This window comes from Triturus cristatus, chromosome 6 (assembly GCF_964204655.1).
Source record: "Triturus cristatus chromosome 6, aTriCri1.1, whole genome shotgun sequence".
NCBI classification, from domain to species: Eukaryota; Metazoa; Chordata; class Amphibia; order Caudata; family Salamandridae; genus Triturus; species Triturus cristatus.
Window position 1 is genome coordinate 220302192 of NC_140589.1, and position 24553 is coordinate 220326744.

Here is a 24553-nt window from a genome sequence, read left to right on the forward strand (position 1 = left end):
CACACTTCCTTCAACATCAAGTCCAAAGCTCTCAGCCATTAGTTGTTTACAATGAGCCGCATTTGAGAGCTTAGGCACTGAGTCTAAAGGCATTTTTGTGTTCTCTCAGTGCCAGTTTGCCAGTAGGTTTGTTCACCCCACCACTTTCAGTTATCGCCACCTGCCAATGGTTCTACATCAGACATAAATAACACACTACCGACTCATAATATGCAAACACAATATAAACAAGCACTGCTAAAGCCAATAGGTTTCACCTTTGCATAATCTATTGGGTTTGTCAATGTTTTTTAAGAAATATTGCACCGCGGCACAAGCTGCTGTACAACATAACTTAAAGCTTTTTATTTTTTTTAAATGCTATGATGCAGAAAGTGTCTCTGATGTGTAACATTTATGAAAAACATTGACAAAATCATTAGATTTCACGGAGGCGAACCCTATTGGATTTGCCAGTGCTTGTTTTGTAGAGTGCTAAACCTCTGAGGAGGGTTCATGGACCAAGAGGGTTGAAAACTCCACAACAGTGCACCCTTCAAAGGCACAAGATGGCGCAACAGTCTAGAAACTTTCCACCGAACTCCGCCGCTTCATGGTTTTGATTTGGGGGCCCATTTATACAACCCCGCCCTAAATCTTGGAGTAGTAATTCCTAGTCATGAACTATGGATGTCAGAGTACCGTGAAAACCGGGACCAACAAGAGTTTGAGAATGTGGAGGAAATGCTAATATTTCAACCTGAATATGTCTCCCATAAGCAAGAAGATATTTTAAAGAGGACCAATCCACTCAAATTATTGTAATCTCCACCTGAGCTGGGGCTATTGGACTCAAAAGATCTGATCTATATCATGTTCGTCCTGGGAGTCAAAGAGAGTGCACAGCATGCCACTAAAGTATTATTCAGAAACAAAGAGATCACCAGGCAGTTAGAAAGGCATCAGAAGATCCTGGCAGATTGGGGGATAAATATAAATAAGCCAGAAAAAACAAATTCTGACCCCATGTGTATGAGAAGAGCATCACCTCGCACTGGAGGAAAGATGCAAAGGGTGGTGAGTGTAGAGTTAGTCCCAGTTAATGGGGGAAGTTTAGTGGGGTTACCCTAGTGTTCCTGGGTCCCTGGGTCACAGGGAGATGGTTCCTAAGATCCAAGTGCCCTCTAATACTACTGAGTATAGGCAATGGACCACCATCAATGGGCAAAGTGTTGAGGCTCTGAAGAACAGAGGTGTCAGCATGACTATGGTAAGGAGTCATCTGGTGTCCCCAGAGCATGTGATACCCAATGCATTCCACCATGTTGTGGTTGCTGACAAAAGAGAGGGTCTCTATCCAGTGGCCTTTGTTCCATATGAGTGGGGGGACTCAGGTCTGCTGAAGGGTGCTCGGAGCCCTGCCATGCCTGTGGACTGGTTGCTTGGTAATGACCTTGCTCACACTACCTGGAAGGAAGTGGAGCTCAAGGCTCATGTGGTGACGCTGGGGTTACCTGATTGGATCTCTGCTACAACATGGTGTCTTGCTGCCCAGGATGGGAGTCAAAATGGGCTGGAGCCTGGAAAAATGGCCCAGCCAGCTGCTAAGAAGGGGGAAGGCATGGGGTGTGGGAAACCAGCTCCTGCATGTTTTCCCAGTGAGATGGAAGGCACCTGCTTTAGCCCCCCCTGGAGCCCACTGAGAAGGGAATTTCTCCCCTTGGTGTACTACTATAACTTGATGCATGGTGTGCAGAAGGAGGGGCAACCAAGGAGGAATTCTGGAGGGCACAGACCCTTGTGGGGCTGAGACAACAGGCCGAAGCACAAGCAGCAGGTGATGCATCTGGGGGTCATCACATTTACTGGGAAGACAATTTCCTTTAAAGTGAGCCTAAGTCTCCTGTGCATGGGACAACAATGCTGCAGGGGCTTCCTACTTGAGCTGGCTTATGGAATTCAACTGGCAGGACAACTGGGCCAAGACAAGAACTTTGCAAGACTTGTCTCCCACTTTTATTGGCCTAGTATCAAGACTTCCTCAGATGCATTCTGTAGGACATTTGTGACCTACCAGGCCTGTGGAAAGACAGGGCAAAGGCCTATAGGGCCCCTTCATCCCTTGCCTGTCACTGGCACACCTTTCGAGCGGGTGGGATCAATATTGTTAGGCCTATGGATCCCCAGACTGCTTCAGACAACAGGTTCATCCTGGTTCTGGTGGACCATGCCTCTAGGTACTCAGAGGCAATCCCTCTGAGGACCACAGCTGAACCTGCAGTGGCAAAGACTCTGATGGGGGTTTTTACCCAAGTGGGTTTCATCAAGGAAGTGGTGTCTGACAGGGGCACCAACTTCATGTCTGCTTATATGCAGGCAATGTGGAAGGAGTGTGGGGTAACCTACAAGTTGTCCACTCCACTCCACTCCACTCCTATAAGTTGTCAACACCCAGAAAAATGGTCTTGTTTAAAGATTCAACAAGACCCTGAAGAGCCCTGCCTGATGCCCTGAGGAGCAAGTGGGGCATTATCTTGCCATGCCTGTTGTGTGCCTACAGGGAGGTACCAAAGAAAGGAGTGGGTGTCAGCCCCTTTCAGCTTCTGTATGGGCACCCTGTCAGAGGACTTCTGAGTCTGGTGAAGGAGGGGGAGCAGGCTCCCATGAAGATTCCCAAGGATGTCATGAACTACAAGTTGGACTTCAGAAGCTAAATGGCTAAGCTGTGAAAGCATGCATCTGACAACTTAGAAGCTAGACATGGGGTCATAAAGCACTGGTATGACAAAAATTCTACTACTCTGGAATTGACTCCTAGACAGAAAGTATAGGTGATGGAAATAGTGAAGCCCAGGGCCCTCCATTACTGTTGGACTGGGCCCGTTGTGGTGACTTAGAGGAAGAGTGAGGCCACCTGGTGGACCTCAAGACTCCTAGGTAATCCCGCAGGGTGCTCCACATTAATCAACTCAAACCCTACTTTCGGAGGTATGAGCTCACAATGCTGTTGGTTACAGATGGAGAATAGAAGGAGAGTACACCTCTCCCTGACCTCCAATGAGAAAGATGGGTCTGTGGCTGCAGTAATCCAGTCCCCTAGTCTGACTCCTCAACAGCAGAGGGGCTGCCACCAATTGTTGAGGCAGCACTACTCTCTTTTTTTCCTCATCCCTTGAACAACCTTCCCGTCAAGACGAAGTCTTACATGTTGCTTTATAAGGGGAGGGCCAGCGTTAGGAGTGAATTCTCTAAAATGCTGATATTGAGGGAGATAGAACCCTTCAGTAGCCTCTGGTCCAGTCCTGTGGTTCTGATATCTAAAGCTGCCCCACCAGGCACCACTGTCAGGAACTGTCAGATGGAAACACCATACACAATGACTGCAGCGAGCTTGGACACCCCGAGAACTTGCACAAATGCCAGCAACACAGGAATGAAGCAGAACTGAAGCAGCGCCTCAGTAATCCATAGTGAGCACAAAGTTCAGGATACTAGCCTTTAATATCCAAAGTCAAGCATGAAACAATCCAAACGTACCAGAGAACAACAGTCTCGGTCCCTAAACACCAAGAAACTAACCTAAATACCTATCCAAAACTTGAAAGGGGTGCAAGACCGGGCATCGTAAAAAATAGGCAGGCCTGACTATCATGGCCAGTATGTGCCAGATACAGCCGGGTCTGTGGTGCACCTGGGCAACTGGTGGGTAGGGGTAAGGTGCAGCCCCTCCATGCCAAGATAGAGACTATCATGGCCTACGAGCCCCACAATTGCCAGACTAAGGTCAGAGTATTCTTGGGACTCACTGGGAACTATAGGAGGTTTTTCAAGGGATATGGCAAGATTATTGCCCTCTTGACAGAGCTGACTTCCCAGAAGCAGCCTAGAAATGTGATGTGTAAAGAGGAATGCCAAAAAGCATTTGACTGCCTGTTAGAAATAGGGTCTCTAGTTAGAAGTCGGTATGCACCATGTCTAAGTAGGGACACTCTCTCGCTAGTCAGGGTAAGTTGGTTAAACAGCTAAGATAACCTCTGTTCACCCCCTTGGTAGCTTGGCACAAGCAGTCAAGCAATGTGTAAAGCATGTGTACATACATACACAGTAACACAGTGAAAACATCAGTTTAGAAAAATCATCAATATTTACCTGAATAAAACAAGACCAAAACAACAAAATTTCAACATACACAAGCAAAGATATCACTTTTAAAAGGTTCAAAATAGCTAAGTCCTTAGGAAACTAAGGACTAGGATGCGTAAAAATCAAAGACGACAACAGGCGCAGAGGAGATGAAGCACCAGAAAACAAAGCGATGTGTTGATTCCTACCCGCAGGGGATGTGAGTCATCGATTCCTTAATGCTAGAGGAGGTGATGCATCAATTCCTTGCTGCGGTGCAGAGGAGGTACTGCATTGTTTCCTTAGAGTGAGGATTGGTGATGCATTGAATTCCTGAAACGCGGCCTTGGTTCCTTACTGCTGGGTAATGTCGATGGAGAACTTGGCACACAGGTATGTAGCGTGGAAAATCCAGACTTGCTACGGTTGATACAGCCATGGCGAAACAGGCACTGTGTTGATTTTCCTAGCCGTGAGCAGGTGATGCGTAGGGTTCTTCAGCCGAACAGCAGGGCCAGCGTCGAAGTCAGAGCGGGAGACTTAGACTTCAGAAACGCAATGCACAGGACTTGGGTTGCGGTGATCTTTTAACTGCAAGGCAGGCGCTGCATCGATTCTTCGGTCACACGGTGGCAATATGCTGTTTTTCAGCCACATATTGGTACTGCATCAGGAAAAACATGCGCTGAAGGGCGATGCATGGATCTTCTTCTCTTCTTTGCAGCAAAACCACATACAAGGGCCCAGATCTGGAATTGGCAAAACTTGGCAGGTCCGAACACCCAGCAGAGGAGTTAAGGGGCTGCAGGTGAAGTATTTGATTGCACTGAGATTTCTAAACAGGAGGAAAGCACACACAAGCCCTTGGAGAACCTTGGCAAGCATGATACAAGAAAGCAAAGTCAAGTCCTTTCACTGTCCAAGACAGGTGGAGCAAGCAGCAGGCCAGCACAACACAGCAACAAGCAGAGTGGCAGTTCCCCTCCTACAGCTTCTCCAGCTCTTCCTCTTGGCAGAATCTCCTCTTAGTCCAGAGGTGTCCTGAAGTTATGTTGTCACAGCTCCAGTACGTATACCAGTTTCTGCCTTGTAAGTAGGCAAACTTGAAAGGACAGTCTTTGTAGTGCATATGGCTGTGTCTAGCCTTAACCTGCCTCAAGGCAATCTACGGGTTGTGGGGGACAGCTTTGGGTAAGGACAGGCACATCCCTATTCTGGTGTAAGTGAGAAATCCTCCCACCGCTCTAGCTCAGGAAGACGCATCCGCCTGGTGATGGGCCATATGAATATGCAGGGCACATCTCAGCTCCCTTTGTGTGACTGTCTAGAGTGAGTGCACAAACACCCCAATTGTCAGCCTAAACCAGACATTGATTCCACAGGCAGGAAGAGACACAGAATTGTAAAGCAAGAAAATGCCAACTTTCTAAAAGTGGCATTTTCAAACACAAAATTCAATAACTAACTTCACTAAAAGATGTATTTTTACATTTTGAGTTCAAGGAGGCCAAACTCCAAACCTTTCTATCTTCGCAATTGAAAGTTACAATTGTAAGATGTTACAAGGCAGCTCCAATGATAACCTGTAGGAAAGATAGTCCTGGCAATAGTGAAAAACAAAATTAGCAGTATTTCACTATCAGGACAGGTGAAACACACCAGTACATGTCCTACACTTCACCATGCCCATGAGCCTACCTTGGGCCTACCTTAAGGGTGCCTTACATGTAGAATAAGGGAAGATTAGAGCCTGGCAAGTGGTTGCAATTGCCAGGTCTACATGGGAGATCAAATCTGGACACACAGACAATGCAGTGGCAGGTCAGAGACATGTTTGAAGGGCTACTTATGTGGGTGGCACAATCAATTCACTGCTTTGTCAATCAGTGCTGCAAGCCCACTAGTAGCATTTGAATTACATGCCCTGGGCACACACAGTGAACTTTACTAGGGTCTTAACAGTTAAACAAATATGCCAATCATGGATAACTAATCATAATCACAATTTACGCAGGGAGTACTTGCACTTTACCACTGATCAGCAGTGGCAAAGTGCTCTGAGTTAAAAAAAAAAACAGCAAAAATTAAATGCTGCACACAGTCAAAAACAGGAGGTCAGAAGCAAAAAGACAGGGGAAAACACACCAAAAATGCCAAGTCTAACATGTGCCCCCCAGTTAAAAGTGGTGAGAACTACCTAACTTCATTGAAGTTATCATCACTAAGGTGGCAAAACCTGGACAGACCTTTAGCATTGGTGTGTTCTCTGCCAGGGTGGTGTTCCATCGTAAAGTCAGTTCCCTGTAGGGAGGTGTACCACCTCAACAGTTTTGGGTTCTAACCCATCATCTGCATTAACCATCTGAGGGGCCTGTTGTCTGTTTGAACTCAGAAGTGAGTCTCAAACAAGTATGATGTTAGCTTCTTCAATACCCAGACCATAGCAAAAGCTTCCCTTTCAATTGCACTTCACCTCTCTTCCCAAGAAGTAGCCTCCTACTAATGAAAGCTACGGGTTGATGTAGGCCTTCTTAGTTCTGCTGTGAAAGCACAGCTCCCTCACAATGCTCTGAGGCATCAGTCTGCACCACAAACTCCTTGGAGAAGTCAGTAGCCTTGATCACGGGCGCAGTGCACATGCCTTCCTTCAGGGCATCAAAAGCAGTCTGGCATGCCTCAGTCCAGATTACTTGACGTGGCAGCTTTCTGAAAGTCAGCTCAGTCACAGGGACAACAATGGTGGCCAAAAGACAATAAGCCTCCTATAACGCAGTGAACCCAAGGAGCTCAGCAGGCATAGTCTGAGCTCACCTCCACCCATAGGTATCTGCAGAACGAGACTGACACATACAATGCAAAATTGTCAAGCCCATTCTAGGGGCCACCTGCTATACTCCTGACTGAAGGCAAGCAGATGCACTTCAACCAGAGGGAATCCCACCCATGATCTCGAATGCCTGGATAGTGAAAGATCTCAGTTGCCTCTACAGATCACACAAAATGGCCACAATAGGTCAACAAAGAAAAAGGACTGCTTCCCATGAGATCCTTTAACTGAAATAGACAAAGGACTTCCTTGCTAGCTCTACGCTAGTCAGTTAGCAAAGTAGCCATCTTGGACTGACTTCACTCACAACCTTGTTACACTTTCCCCCTAAAGGGCAGCACCTTCATATACATCTTCCCAACAGTCTATCACCCGCTAATCAAGTGTCACCTACACTATGGAGCGCACCGGTAACTTCACTTACTCCATCACCTACCCCCCAAACCTCTCTAAAAAAGCAGCTAAAAGTTTCAAACACAACTTATTAAAATCTCATCCTGAAACCCCAATTTCGGACCCATACTTCTCAATGAAGAAAGGGCTCATTAAGAATGACATCATCTTCTACACTAAAAGAAGAGCTCAATGGAGAAAAGCCTTTCTCGCTCTCTTTAAGGTCTCTCTTATGAAGAAAACAGCGCATGGATTCACACTATCTATCCTACCTTCCCTATTCTTCAATGCAGCAGCCACCGTCAATATCTATCATAATGGAATCATCCTCATCCAATCAACCGACCGCAACCTCAATATGATAGATCACATATTTCCGCTCATCAAGGAGAGAGTCACTCTAACACACACCTGCTCTCCATCCAATCATTCCGATATTTTCAACTCCCATCCGGATCCTGAAGTAAGTCAGGATTCCCAGCTGTCCCCATCTGCTCCGACATTAACTCTAGACCTCAACGACACCCCACCTAACAACGCATTCCACCTAATAACCGCCTCACGCCGTATCACTACCAATACACTCACTATCCCCCTTCACCCTGCACTACCTCCCCCACCCTCCCCCTCACCATTACTCCCAGCACTTCCCAACAGCCTGTCAGCCCCACCTATACCCACATAGATCCCGGCATAGCCGTCTCTCAGTCCCCTCACCCTGCTCTACCTCTCCCACCTTCCCCCTCCCCATTACTCCCAGCACCTTCCATCTGCCCGTCACCCCACCTATACCCCCACTGATCCTGGCATAGCTGTCTCTCAGTCCCCTCCTCATCTGGCCTCCTCACTCCCTCACCCCTTTGACATACACTCAGAAAGAGCTCTTTGCATTGTCCCCAACCTCGACTCCCCCTCAAACGACACTAATGAGACTACTACTACACCTACTCCCTCTGTCCTCCCTTCCAATAAGGACACTCTCACACCTGACCCCAGACTTGACCAGATATTATCAGCCCTTCAGCAAGTCAAATCTGACATCCGAACCCTACACGACCTTATTTTACAGCAACCCAAGTTCACTCGCAATATACAGGAATACAGTTCTTCCCCACACTCCAAGAACTATAGTCGCACCCAACATCTACTTGCAAGCTCCCAGTCTCAGGGGTCTCCACGCTGGAGCACAGTCCCGCACCCTAATGCCATATACCGCCCTATCAGGATGATAACCCCTCTATCTGCTATAGAATTAGGGGCCCTCCTTCGCTCTTACGAGCTACCTCACCCGCCACATATCGCTGGACTTCCTGTTATCTCACATACAGATTCCCAATCTATTCCGATCAACACATACAGAGCCACCAGACACAACTTCAGAGGCATTGTTGAAAATAACCTCACTAGAATCCCCCTCACAATCAAACCCACCACAGTATCCAACAAGTCACAGCTAAACTGTATTCTCCTAAATTGCAGATCCGCTTCTAGACATCCAGCTGATTTGGCTGACCTACTTCTCACCAACGAACCAGACATTCTGATCCTGACGGAAAATTGGTTAAATGAAGCATCTACTCCCATCATGGACATCTTGTTACCACCTAACTATGACATCACCAGACTAGACAGAACGGACAGGCCAGGTGGTGGGATAGCCTGCATACACCAGTTCAACCAAACAATGACCAACTGCAATGCCCCAACTTTATCCTCTTGTGAATACCTCTGCTTAAACATCGCCAACAATAACAAACAAATATGCTCGCTACACACTTTCTACCACCCTCCTGGCGATAACCTCACATTCATAGAACACTTCATGGATATTCTAGCATCAAATGACAGCAACAAAATAAGCACATTTTCCTGGGGGACTTCAACCTTCACTTGGACGACCAGAACGACCCTGGGGTAAACAGTCTCAAAGCTTTCCACGCTGACCTTAATCTTACTCAAATATGTAACAGCCCTACACACAACAAAGGTGCAATTCTCGACCTAATAAACTCCAAAATGGACTCCACACAGTTCGACTTGATCCTCCCCTGCGACTGGTCTGACCAACATGAATAATGAAGGAAAAATACTCTACCTATTTCTTCCAAAATGTACAGTGTATCATTTAATAAATAGGCTGACACTCAAACTAAGGCTGGTCATGAGAAAACAAAAAACAGTTTCAAGGTAAGAAACAAAGTCAATTAATGAATGTTTTTATTTCTCAAAAATCATTGATGTTCAGACAAGCGTATTCAATACATGTACTGATTCATAATTTAATAAAGTGGACATCAAAAGATACACAAAAACCAAAAATTCAAAAATTCAAAAGGTCCCAGACATCATCCACTACACACAAATTCACACACTTATACCGGTATCACAACACGCCAAAATCAAAATTCATACTAGATACAGAGATACAAAAGTGGTCAAAAATGGCTCAAAATGGCCACAATATACAATATATAAATAGAATCATCATTTGTAACAATGTTGAGAGGTCCAAATTGCTTCTAAGGAATTGGGGCTCGGGTGGACTTCAAAGAAGCGCCGACGCGCGTTTCGGTGAACGCACCGAACAATGGGTGCCACCTTCCTCAGGGCAAAACAGTAGGGAATTTGAGTATATTTTTCTGGGACCTGTATCGGCTATAAATATAGCTATCGAGTCAAGCTGGCGAAGTGGCGGCAAGGACAATCTGGTCACAGACTGATAGTAGAAGCGTACCAAGACAAAGGTCTTCTAAGTGAATAGAACCTCAAGCTCTGTTAGGAATTATTTAGGGGCTCAAGATCTTGATCGGAGTTTTCGGAGAAAGGGTTAAAGAAGGTCCTTGATGGTCAAACAGAGAGCATGCCGATCAGGACGGATTTCACTATTGCTATGAAAAGGCGCCGTAGGGAGGTCCGCTTAAGAGACTCCTCGTCACGGTGCTCTCACTGAACAGGGAAAATCTCTATGGGTTGACAGGTGAGCAAACTCGCAGCCAGATGGTTCCTCGGACCATCTGGCTGCGAGTTTGCTCACCTGTCAACCCGAAGAGATTTTCCCTGTTTCTGCGATCCTTTTGTCGGGCGGTCTCCGCGATGGATACATCTCCCTAAAGTTCAGCGAGAGCACCGTGATGAGGAGTCTCTTAAGCGGACCTCCCTACGGCGCCTTTTCATAGCAATAGTGAAAACACTACATACCAGTTTAGAGCAATACCCAATATTTATCTCAATAAAACAAAGCCAAAACAACAATAATCCAACATGCACAAGCAAAGATATCACTTTTAAAAGTTTCAAAATAGTTCATTCCATAAGAAACTATGGATGTCACTTTTAGCAGAAAGTACCTAGGATGTGTCAAAATCAAAGATGATGGCACAGGGTAGATGAAGCACTAGAAAACAAAGTGATGCATCAATTCCTTACTCGCAGGGGATGTGATGCGTTGATTCCTTACTGCCAGAGGAGGTGATGTGTTGATCTCTTGCTGCAGTGTAGAGGAGGTAATGTGTCGATTCCTGGCTGGCAGGGGAGGTGAAGCATTGATTCCTTACTGCAAAGGGAAATGATGCGTCGAATTCCAGACAAGCGGCCTTGGTTCTTTACTGCAGGGCAACGTTGATGGAGAGCCTGGTGCACAAGTATAATGCGTGGAAAATCCCGACTTGCTGGGGTTGTTACAGTGACAGAAGTGCTGCATTGAATTTCCCAGCCACAAGCAGATGATGTGTTAATTTCTTCAGCAGCACTGCAGGGCCTGCGTCTAAGTCGGAGCGGGTGTCTCGGACGTCGGAAGTACAGTGCAAAGGATGTTAGTTGAGATATTCTTTCAACCACGTGTCAGGTGCTGCGTCGGTTCTTCAGCCACTCCATGGCGATGCATTGGTTTTTCAGCCGCACAGCTGTGCTGCATCAGGAAAAGCAGGCACCGAAGGACAATGCGTGGATTATCTTCTCATCTTTGCAGCAAATCCACCTCCAAGGGCCCAGAACTGGAATTGATGCCACTTGGCAGGTCAGAACTCCCAGCAGAGGAGTTCGGGGGCTGCAGTTGAAGTCTTTGATGGCCCTGAGATATCTTAACAGGAGGCAAGCACACACAAGCCCTTAAAGAACCTTGGCAAGCAAGCTAAAAAAAAGCAAAGACAGACAGAAGCAGCAAGCAGCAGGCCATCAGAACACAGCAACAAACAGAGTTGCAGATCCCCTCCTACAGCTTCTCTAGCTCTTCTTCTTAGCAGAATCTCCTCTTAGTCCAGGAGTGTCCTGAAGTTAGGGTGTCACAGCTCCAGTGCTTATACCAGTTTCTGCTTTTGAAGTAGGCAAACTTCAAAAGATAGTCTTTGTAGTGCACAAGGCTCTGCCTGGCTCCAGACAAACCACAGGGGGTGCCCAAAGCAGAGTCAACTAAAAATATAATAAAAAAATCTGCCCTTAGGGGCACGCTTTATTACCCCTCAATCACCACACGTTTTTGGCCCTTCCCTGGTGCAGGCACTTGTCCACCCACACAAGTGAGGTATCAGTTTTATCGAGAGACCAAGGGGAATGCTAGGTGGAAGGAAATATGTGATGACACACTGATTCCACACAAAAATGTGAGGAAAATTTTATTTTGTAGATATTTTTGAGGTTTGCAGGGGATTCTGGGTAAGAAAACGTTGGGGAGCCACACAATCCAAACCTCCCTGGACTCCCCCAGGTGTCAAGTTTTCAGAAATGTCTGTGTTTGGTAGATATCCCTAGATAGCCAAAAAGGCTGGGAACAAAACCCCAGGTGCCCCACCATCTATCACAAAACAACTTGTTTTTGCAAAGGGTGCTCCTGCATTTTAATTACTCCCTTGCAAAACCAGGTTGTTTTGTGATTGATAATTTTGATATCTCCACAGTAAATTTTGGGCCCTTTCCTGTTTGGGGCATTAGTCCTACCTACATAACTGAGGTACAATTTTTTATCGGGAGACTTAAAGGAATGCTGGGTGAGTGGACGTTTGTGGCTCCCTGCAGAGTCTAGAACTTTCAATTTTTAAGACACATTTTGAGGTTTACAAATGATTCTGGTTAACAGAGGCTGGTGAAAGTCACACATGTCACCCAATCCTAGATTCAGCTGGGTGGCTAGTTTAAAAAAATGTACAGGTTTACTATGTTTCCCCAGATGCCGCTGAACTAGAGCCCACAATCAACAGCTAGGCACAATGCTAAAATAGGGTCAGTTTTCTGTGGAAAATGTGATGTGTCCATGTTATCGGGAGACTGGGGGAATGCTGGGTGCGTGGAAGTTTGTGGCTCGCCACAGATCTCAGAACTTTCAATCACAGAAATCGGAGAAAAATGTGTTTCTTAGACAAATTTTGAGCTTTGCGCATTATGCTGGGTATTAGAACCTAGTGTGAGCCACACAAGTCACCCCATCCTAGATTCAACCTGGTGTCTATTTTTCAAAAATGTACAGGATAGCTAGGTCTCCCTAGGTGCCAGCTGAGTTAGGGCCCAATATCCACAGGTAGGCACATTGCAAAAAACAGCCAGTTTTCAGTGGAAAAATGTGATGTGTCCACGTTGCGTTCTGGACCATTTACTGTCGCAGCCATTAGACCTACCTATACAAGTGAGAGGAAGAGTGGCCTACCCATACAAATGAGGTACCATTTTTATCGGGAGACTTGGGGGAATGCTTGTTGGAAGGTAGCTTGTGGCTTCCTGCAGATTCCAGAGCTTTCCATCACGGAATGATGAGGAAAATGGTAACTCCCCTGGCTCCCGATACACAAGCACACACTTCAAACTCCTCACCCACACCTAAAAAGAACTACCCAACACAGGCCCTGCCTACCTGAGTAGCCATGTACATTTACACCGATCACCTAGACAACTCCGCTGTGCTGGTCCCCCACTAGCACACACCCCACGCACACAGCAGCCTTCCTTTCTCATACCCGGCTAAAGAGCTCCAAGATACCCTTATATGTGATTAGCATGCTGTAAAAACACTGTTGAAATAAAATAACATAAGATCAAGACCAGGAGATCACAGAGCAAGACAGCAGAAATGGCACTCCTGTTTACCTGATCATCACATCGAGCTGACATGCAGAAGACATGACATCATCACTTATATTCAAAATATTGTAAAACGAGAAAGCCAAATAACAGGCCTTCCACTTCTATGCTCCCAGGATCTGGAATAACTTCTCTGTCAACAACACAATAGCCCCAAACCTCCACATAAAGAACCTGAAGTCCTGAAATTGTGGTATTGTTCGTTATTAGTTTAATAAAAAATGGGTTACAATTAGCTGGCATGTGACTTTTCTTGGCAGCTGAGATAAATAAAAAATATTTTTTTTCCAAATGTATGTATGCTGTGTGAGTGCTTGCAGTTTTGAGTGTGTTTATGTAAGAGTGTGTATATGAGTTAATGTGTGTGCATGTGTAGGCAGAGTCTGTGTGTATGTGTGAGTGTGTGTGCATATGTGAATGTGGGTGTATGTATTAAAATATGTGTGAGTGAATGTGAAGGTCAAGGGGCATGTGAAGCCAGTTCTGCTACTCTTGGCATTTTCGTGAATTGACACCCATGACCTCCCTCTACATTCTGCTTCTTGGAAAAGATCCTTAATCATATACTGACCTAAATTCAGCACTCTTTTGCCTTCTAGATAGCTTTATGCTGTATAAATACACATACATACATCGTGCATACAAACACAATATTTTCCACAGATGAAACTTCATCAGAAATTTTAAATATAAAAATAAAATAGTTCAATACCTGAAAATGACGCTTGGCCAAAAGAATATCCATAAGATATACAATATTCAACTCCATATACATAAATTCCAAATGTCTCCGACTGATGGGAAATTTCATGTTGCCCACCGATTTTTCCTAAATTCACTTCCCAACCAGTGAAGCCTTCCAGGTGCCGCATGATCGGTAAATAATCAATCAGTGGTCTGTAGTCGAGCAGAAAATTGGATGACGAGGAGGATGAGCGAGACACGATAAACAGGTAGTTGTAATAAAAGTCTTGGGTAACAAACTTGTAGTATCTCCAGGAGAAGCTGTTGGGTGGAACGGTTGTTAAGAAAGGATCGAATATGGATACTAATGGATTGTAGCCCCCCTGGAAGAGATATCCGACCATAATTGGCTCAGACGCATCCACAAGCATCCCGGTTTGTAAGCCTATGCTGACCTGAGAACCAGGCTGAAGGCTGTACTGTAGTGTGGTGTTTTCTGTACGAAGAGTGACTGTGGTGTTTTGTCTTGCAGCGATGATAATAATACGGTCTATAGCATCTTTAGTCATCAAGGGGAATACAACAAATTGTTCCCCCCAACTTTGCACAGGATATAGCTGTTCGATTAGAATGTCACAGTAGCTAGGCGGTGAGTTGTAACATTTACTACCACTGAAAACAGCCACAGGTGTTGAGGAAACAACTCTGGTGCCAGTCAGGTCATTAGTGTCACTGAGCAGAATGACCTCCTGTGGAGCCAGGGTAATGGTGACCATCTGTTTGTCTTCATATCTGGTTCCATCAATGAGTAAGGAGCCGGACACTGTAATATTGACCTGAGTCTCAACATCTTCGCCATTGCCAACAGCAAAATGGTTTCCATACCAACTTGTGGATGTGAAAACGAAGTACTCTGTGCCCAAGTCTTGTTTGGAGAGGCATGTGAAAGCATCAGCAGAATAATACTCACCTGTATTAAATGCAATGACTGAAATATCTGCATCTGAATTCACCGTCACTAGCTTCCTTGATCTTTCACCTGCAGTGAGCATGTAGATTGTAGGAAAGACCACCTCTGTTGTGCTGTTCTTCGCCAAGAGCACAGTCTCATTGTAGGGTGGAGAGGGGACTGTGACCTGCACCATGCATGGCTCATCATAACTGCTCAGCTGTAGAGCAAGGGTAGCCGGACTTATCAAATTTTCAGTGAAGGCTACAATAAAACTTCTTCCTCTATTGTCAGAAACAATGCAAGAAAACAAAAAACAACAATTTTTAATGTGAGACCTTTCAATATGAAATATTTGTTTCATGACAAAAAGGTGCATAATGATAACAAAATCATAAATATAAGTAGTTAAGAAGTTTTAGGCACCGTTAGTCTTCCATTTTTCCTGTGTCCTGAGGTCTATTAGCCTCACTGTGGCTCTATCGAAGACTGTGGGGTATATTTACTAAAGGCTCAGCCAACACAGTGCAGCCCAGCAACCAAAAATGCTGTGTTCCATGAAAGAGAGAGAGCAGAATAGCAAAATATCCAAAGAGATATGGTAGTATCCTTCTCTCTCCATAACGCTGGTGCACACACCTTTTTACCATAGTACATACTGTCTGCCATAGGTTTAATACTGAAAGGATACCCTTCCAGTATTAAATACTGTGCTTGGACTATCTTTGAAACCTTTCCTACTTTGTATCTGTGTTGCACACAAGCCAGGTGGGAAATCAAAGGAGAAACAAAAGCATTTTTCATTGATAGTGCCTATTTAAAAAAAGGTGTTATTTTTAGTTGCAAAATCCTGTCGACTTTTTTTAGTAGATCAGGTTTGTCATCAAATAAATGAGTGGCTGAATGGGGACAGCCATGTATTACCCATGGAACACCCTTTTAATGCTAAATAATGTAAACCACTGCTAGGCGTTGCTTTGTATAACTTTCTGGCTAATTTCCAACGCAAAATAAGTTTTGCACTGGAAAGTAAATTAGAAAACAAAATGTGTGCCATTTTGCATCACTTTTATGATGGCAACACTGCACAAAATCTTAGTAAATATACCCATTTTTGTTAGTGGTAAAAGAAGGTTCAAGCACTCTTTACACCACAGAAAGAAGAATGTGATATTTAGAGGTGGGATGATATAACTACAAGTTATACTGCTCAATGTACTCACAGAGCAATCAAATAATAGCCTGGCTCAAAAATGTGATATATGAACAATGGCCCATGTATCAATTTACATAATGTTTTTAGCACTCGAGCACAACAGAAGTCTTACTTCTAGCACCACATCTCCTTTCCTACCACTATAACATGGTAATGTGTCTCAACACTCCAACATATTGCTTCTTAGACGTAGACATCATTCCCGAATCTGAACTTGGAGCTCATGGCCGGGATCTAACTAGCATTAGGAGCTGTGCCCTGGCAGCTTGAAAATGACCGGCAGCAGTTTCATGTGCTTGAAGGAAGCAGTAGGCACAGGGTAATTAGACGTCTGTGACCTTGGGGCGATCTTTGGGCCTCTCTGGTTACTAAATAATTGTCCTATACTTGTTTCCACTTTACTGATGATGGGAACACTAATAAGATCGAAGATCATTTGAAGTCATAAATCATGATCTACACAACCCTACTGCTCCTAGTAAAACATATATCACAAACATTTGTAAGTGCATTGGTGTGAGTTGCACCTACTCCTGAATTTCCTAGGACAGGCCACAGCTGCTGATGGAAAGCAGATGCATGAATAGTTCTCTAGGCTTGTGATACAACTACGAGTTCAACTACCATTGGAAACTTTGAGGCTTTCTGTGCCAGAATTCCCAGCAAGTCATGTCACCATTTCTCACCACTGTGGAGCACTAGGGCCTTATTTAAAATTTGGCGGATGGATTTACCGTCAGAAATGTGACAGGTATTCCATCTGATTTTTACATTCCAATTGGATACAATGCACTTGCAATAAGGAGGACAGGATTTCAGTTATGTTTGTGAAGGAGTAACCTGTCTGCCAAACTCTAAATCAGGCCTGTAATTACTTTTCCAAATACAAATTCAGATGTATTTGACCCTAAAGGTTTTTTTTTGTACTATTATTGCAGCTTTCAGTGTAACCACTCAATGGCATATGTCAAATGTGATAAACCAAAAACTTGCATGTTTGAACTCACTTTCACACGCTAATGTGGCACAGAAACTATATCAGTAGGTGTAGGGTGGCTTTGTGTGGCTTCATTAATCTGATACAGAGCTCTGTGTCACATATGTAGTACATGGTGCAAAAGTAATGTAGGGCTCTCATATATAAGTCCCTTAATATCTGGAAATGACCCTCAACTACTTAGAATTTCGTGGAAGTACAAGGATGAATGAACCACACCGTAAGATAGCAGATTGAAGCATGATCACTTCTCTCTAGCTGTAACTTTCCACAACCTTATCACCCCTCTTAAATCCCGGTGAGGAAACCCATTTTCACTCATAATCATAATTTATTTGCTGCGGACAGCTGATGTTTCATCTCTGGAGTATTTGAGGCTTTTAGACTAGACCTGAAATACATGTGCTTAGATATTATATATCTATATACGCAGGCGGAGCAAGACCAAAGAAACCACAATGGCGCAGACGATAACAGAAAATGACAATACTGTGGTAAACTTGTCAACAATGACCTTATCTAAAGCGGAGACACAGTTGTTAGCCCTTGGACTTTCTTTTTGCCCAGAGAGCATTTTTAATTACGGACGTATAAGAATTGATATATACAAGTACATACGAAAATCAAAACTGAAAAAGTTCTTCACGATTAAAGAAGGTAATAAACAACAAGGAGAAGGTGTAAATCAAGAAAATAATGACACAACAACAAATGTCAACCTTCAAGTATCTGATGCACATACATTACTGAACCTACATGCATTAAGTAATGAAACTAACCAAGAACAAAGAGATCAAGTAGAATTAGGATCTACATGAGATAGATAGATAGATAGATAGATAGATAGATAGATAGATAGATAGATAGATAGATAGATAGATAGATAGATAGATAGATAGATAGATAGATAGATAGATAGATAGATAGATAGATAGATAGATAGATAGATAGATTGTCAGCCCTTAACTTAACTCATCCCAGTGCGGGCCGTAGCCTCTTTAAGGCCAAATCTACATTCTATCCCATGATACCGAAGGATGCAAGAGACACTTTTCATGACAGTCTAACGGAGGATCTTAAAGAACTATACAGCAAAACCACGCAATGTAGAAAAATATTGAAATATAGAAATCAGCAATATGAAAACTTGATTAGGAAACTTGAGAATAATCAAGAAATCATAATAAATAAATCCGATAAAGGAGGGAATGTTGTCATCTGGCCCACAAGGAATATATTCAGGACGCACAAAAACAACTCAATAACAATGAATGTTATGAAAAGCAACAGAGACTTTAAAAAAAGATCTGTATTCATGGAAAAGGCAAGGACTGATTTCCAATCAAGAACATACATTTTTACAAAATTATTTCCCGGTGATTCCAACATTATATCTAATTCCGAAAATACACAAAGAGATAATTCCAACACCAGGCAGACCCATAATATCGGCCATTGGAGGAGTAGTTGAACATATAAATCAATATGGGGACTATTGCTTACAGAGTTATGTGCGGGCACTCCCTTCATATATAAGGGATACGAGTAACGTTTTAATAAGATTCACCACATACAATGGAATGAAGATTTACATTTAATAACATTGGACATAGAATCACTCTATACGAGCATTGATCACCGGGTGGGACTAACTGCGATTAAGCTTTATCTGGATACCACACCATTGACATTTCACAGTCATAATTGAATGCTTCTTGAACTGATAAAATGGTGCATTTTTAAACAAATTCTTTATGTTCGGTAAAGATCTGTATTTACAAAACCGTGGAGTAGCAATGGGGGCCTGTTTCTCCCCCAGCTGTGCGTGCTTGCACGTAGGCTGGTGGGAGGAACAGGTAAGAGGAACATATGCTTAAACTTTCACCAATCATGTAGTATATTGGCTACGATTCATAGATGGTGTGTTCCTAGTATGGAATGGGGATCGCCAAAGTGCTGAGACTTTTATTTCAGAAATTAACACCAATGATATCAATCTCAAATTTACATCAGATATTAGTCAGCAGAGCTTAGCCTTTTTAGACACTACGATATATGTGACTGGTGACGGGCTTGAATCCACTCTACATAGGAAACCCACAGCAGGGAATGCTACATTACATGCAAGGAGTTCACATCCAAACCACCCAATCAGGAGTATCCCCTATGGAGAACTCCTTAGATTGAAAAGAATCTGTAGCACTTGGGATGAGTTGGAAAAATGTACTCATGACACACTATTGAGATTTAAGGAACGAGGATACAGTGAGGCCATTCTAAAGGAAGCCTGTGAAAAAACAGACCTGGTAACTAGGGCATCGTCACTAGCAAGCAGGAAGAATAAGTATGCTACAGATCCTGAGTCTACTATTACTGTTAATGACAAAGAAAATGCTGCCCCACGTTTAATTACGACGTATAGCAGACAACAAAGGCAATTGAAAGCCATCATTAATAAAAATTGGCCTATACTAATAACAGATGCAGTACTTGCCCCTTCTTTGACTACTAAACCAACAGTGACCTTTAGACGAGCAGTGTCCATGAGGTCACAATTAGTAAAAATAGCCCAGAAATAACATTGATAACAACTTGGCTCCAACCAAAACAGGGCTTTTTTAAATGTACGTCATGTCTTGCCTGCAAATTTGGTACTAATAAGACACATTATGAAACACCTTTTAGTTCTAAAAGTATACTCATCAAGGGCCATTATTCCTACCGTACTGAATATGTGGTGTATGTTCTCACATGCACGTGCAGCCTCAACTATATTAGCAGTACCAAGTGGCAGGTACATGTACGCATACTGCAACATTTAAAGGCAATTGTAAATAACGACAGCACTTACCCAATTGCACGTCATTTCAAGAAGGAGCATGATAACAATCTCGAATGCCTATCATATTATGTGATAAATGCAATTCCTATACTGCGACGAAGGAGCAACAGAGAGCGCATGCTGAGGCAATTAGAAACTCGCATGATCATAGAATTTGACAGTAAGGCCCCCAGACTCAATAACATGGAGGACCTGCACAATTTCTTATAATCAGATAATTGGGTGCATCCTTAATATTCAGTATACCTAAGATATGATAAGATATGTGATTATCAGCCGTCTTAGAATTATTTTATTTTCTGATATTTTTTAAAAATATAAAAGACATTACATATAAAAAATCCCCATAAAAATGATCATATAGATGTGTATATTTTATATAAGCAATTTTTGCACTTTTATGGTACTACATAGCACAATGCACTTTTCTTAGCATTTTTTGCACATAACTAATTATTATAGCACTATGCACTTTAGGAGGTTGTAACGAGAAAAGACATCTTATACGTTCACAGAGATTATAGATCCAATGAGGATTAGGGGAACTTGGATACATGTTCAACAAATTAGTAGTTATTTAATACTGTCGAAAAAGTGATAAAACGATGACCAGTATCATTAGGTATTCAATATTGCATTTATGAAGATATAATAAATGAGTATTGTGATCATTTTGAAATGCATTTTAGAGATACCTTATGTATAGATTTTAGAGTACCATTTTATGTGATATATTTATATAGTTATATTTTTATATCTATTTGTTTATTTATATAAAGCAGAGAGTCATTGAACTTGCTATGGTAACATATATTCACGATGAGCATAAAATGCACTTTACGGTCTTATTTTTTCATTTTTTGACTTTGTGAACAGTCATGTTCCAAGTTTGAAAATTCATGGTATTTATGTAATATATTATTTATATGTCGGTTGACATTTTAAGTATGAAAAACAAGATAAAGTATTGTTTTTTAGAAACATTGCGTATAGGTTTGTCAATAGTCTTTTCTCTATGTTTGGGGACACATGACACAGTTGGGAGAGAGAGAGTAAAAAATATAAAAATACCTCACTGCAAAGCAGTCTTTATGTGATCAAGGCTGATTACCCGGCCAAAAAGCGCAATGACATAACTGAGAGTTTGACAATTAAACTATTCGCACAAGCAACAAGGAGTTCGTGCAATCCTTATCGCCGTATGGAGGTTAAGGACTGGACTTCGGTAGAAATAAAGATATATATATATATATATATATATATATATCTTGCTCGGTGGGGAAGGTCCAATTAATGAGCAGCACTCGAGTACAAGACAACTTCTCCCCATAAAAGTCATTTATTCATGGTATGGACAGTCTCCCTCACCAGTGATTAAAAGCATGACTGCACCCGACGCGTTTCGAGGGATTCTCTTTCTCAAGGGTGGTTCAGTCCGAGAGAGCATTACGTCTGCAGCTTCCTTTTAGGCACCATCGCACGCCATGATTGGACACTCTGTATGAGATGTGCGTAGCTTTATGGGAGCTGTAGTCCGTTATTATTCCTCCGATGGATGCGCTCGAATTCCATGCCAGTTCAAAGCTCACCATGAGCCCCGGAAGGAGAGGCTGTCCTCAATCCAGTCTTGTACCCCACTTAGCGAGCATCAGGCATCTAATGCTCAGTGGCCCCCACTCCGGGGTGGTGCTCGCTCAGCGGCAGGACGGCCGCTCATACATCTTGCTCGGTGGGGAAGGTCCAATTAATGAGCAGCACTCGAGTACAAGACAACTTCTCCCCATAAAAGTCATTTATTCATGGTATGGACAGTCTCTCTCACCAGTGATTAAAAGCATGACTGCACCCGACGCGTTTCGAGAGATTCTCTTTCTCAAGGGTGGTTCAGTCCGAGAGCGCATTACGTCTGCAGCTTCCTTTTAGGCACCATCGCACGCCATGATTGGACACTCTGTATGAGAAGTGCATAGCTTTATGGGAGCTGTAGTCCGTTATTATTCCTCCGATGGATGCGCTCGAATTCCATGCCAGTTCAAAGCTCACCATGAGCCCCGGAAGGAGAGGCTGTCCTCAATCCAGTCTTGTACCCCACTTAGCGAGCATCAGGCATCTAATGCTCAGTGGCCCCCACTCCGGGGTGGTGCTCGCTCAGCGGCAGGACGGCCGCTCATACATCTTGCTCGGTGGGGAAGGTCCAATTAATGAGCAGCACTCGAGTACAAGACAACTTCTCCCCATAAAAGTCATTTATTCATGGTATGGACAGTCTCTCTCACCAGTGATTAAAAGCATGACTGCACCCGACGCGTTTCGAGGGATTCTCTTTCTCAAGGGTGGTTCAGTCCGAGAGCGCATTACGTCTGCAGCTTCCTTTTAGGCACCATCGCACGCCATGATTGGACACTCTGTATGAGATGTGCGTAGCTTTATGGGAGCTGTAGTCCGTTATTATTCCTCCGATGGATGCGCTCGAATTCCATGCCAGTTCAAAGCTCACCATGAGCCCCGGAAGGAGAGGCTGTCCTCAATCCAGTCTTGTACCCCACTTAGCGAGCATCAGGCATCTAATGCTCAGTGGCCCCCACTCCGGGGTGGGCTCGCTCAGCGGCAGGACGGCCGCTCATACATCTTGCTCGGTGGGGAAGGTCCAATTAATGAGCAGCCCTCGAGTACAAGACAACTTCTCCCCATAAAAGTCATTTATTCATGGTATGGACAGTCTCTCTCACCAGTGATTAAAAGCATGACTGCACCCGACGCGTTTCGAGGGATTCTCTTTCTCAAGGGTGGTTCAGTCCGAGAGCGCATTACGTCTGCAGCTTCCTTTTAGGCACCATCGCATGCCATATATATATATATATATATATATATATATATATATATATATATATATATATATATATATATATATAGATATATAGATATATAGATATATATATATATACTGTAATGTTGCCATATCAGATGCATTGGTAAAAAAAATAACTTAATTTCTGTGCTAAGGTTTTCTGAAATTGCACAGTTCAATTATGGAACATAAGCTTGAAGGGAATATGTAATCCATTTGCAACTAGAAAGATAACATGCCAAAAACACAAGTTCTCTGCAGCAGGCTGCAAGGCCTGCTTTTAAAAGTCTAACATGAATAAAATACACGTATCACACCATTTACGAATAAACCATAAACTTCACATTTTCAAAGTGTAGTATGAAACAACCATTGAAATCAGTAGGATTGGGGGGAAACATGGCGGCTGGAAGCTAAACAGCCGCGGACGAGCTCCTCCTGATGCATGTTACCAGACCTCCCATGGGATCCGGCGAGTGACTAAGGAACTGAAAAATGGGTTTTTAAGACATAAAGACCCTCCCTTAACTCTTTTTTTTCGTGTTGGCTTTTTGCTCTCTACTTTCTCATTCATTTTTCCCTTTTTCCCTGTGGTTCTCTGGGTGGACCATTAAAAGGGAGATACATACTTTTTTTTCTCTACTGTCTGGTATTTTGTGTGCCAGCCTTCGGAGCCGCGAATGTTGTTTGACTCGTGGGGCGGTGTGCCGCCATCGGAGCTCTCGCCGCTGCGAGCTGTTGGTGCAGCGCGGGAGTGGAGGCGGCGGCTCCACTGCATGCAGTTCCGGGTCCTGCATGGTAGAGTCAGCAACTGTGCGTATGCGGGCGGCGAGCGGTCAAGACTGAGAGCGGCTGGGAGCTGCAGTGAGGTAGGAGACCGTCGTTCCTTTGATGTAGATAAGAACCGAGGTGTGCTTCAGGAACCACAGGAGCCTCACTAGAGCGGGAGTGTGCTGGGTCTGCCGGAGCCTGTGGGGATTGTCCTGGAGGTGTACAGCGAGGGTTGTGCTGCTCAGGCGAATCCAAGGAATCCGAGGAAGACGATCTGGTCTATTTGACGGGTGGGCTCCCAAAACTGTATGGAAAATAAGGAAAGTAGTCTCCCGTGCAGCATCCCCCACAGTATTCAAGTCTCAAACCATCTGTGTGTCGGTATACTCTCTGTAATAGGATTGCAAAATTCAACACAGGCATTGATTCTTTTACATATACCCGCGTGTCACTGCCAGTTGCAGAGGTAAGGGCCACTGCTAGGCAGGGCAAGGGGAAAGCCACCACAGAGAATATTTCTCCGGGTGATGGAAGAGGGAAGGGAAGGGCTAAGAAAGTCCTATCCTCTAAAGTTAAAGTAACTCCCTCTTTGAAGACTTTTTATAAAGTCTTATCTACCCCCACAGATAGGGGATTAAACAAAAAAACTAGCATGGCATCTTCAAGTGCATCTTTGAGTGCACACACAGTCCATCTGCAGATCTCTCCCTCATATCAAGAAGACAACTTGCCCCCGCTGCCGCCTCCATCTGGGGTAACGAATGGGGTAACAAGTGCACCGGCTGAGCGACCGGTAGTCATTCATCCCTCTATTGATATTCCTAATAGGTACCTGGTCTTAGAAAATCAAGGGAACCAA

General features: G+C 43.8%; 2 protein-coding genes across 2 annotated transcripts in view; both read right to left on the reverse strand.

Moving 5' to 3' along the window:
- The window catches only part of LOC146816676 (adhesion G protein-coupled receptor F5-like), a 956016-nt gene that overhangs the window by 571846 nt on the left and 359617 nt on the right, over positions 1–24553 (reverse strand). The gene's annotated exons all lie outside the window — the stretch shown is intronic.
- On the reverse strand, positions 14071–15399 carry LOC146816677 (IgGFc-binding protein-like). Its single transcript, XM_085609075.1, has one exon. The coding sequence runs from the start codon at positions 15397–15399 to the stop codon at positions 14071–14073; it is 1329 nt and encodes a 442-aa protein (XP_085465201.1).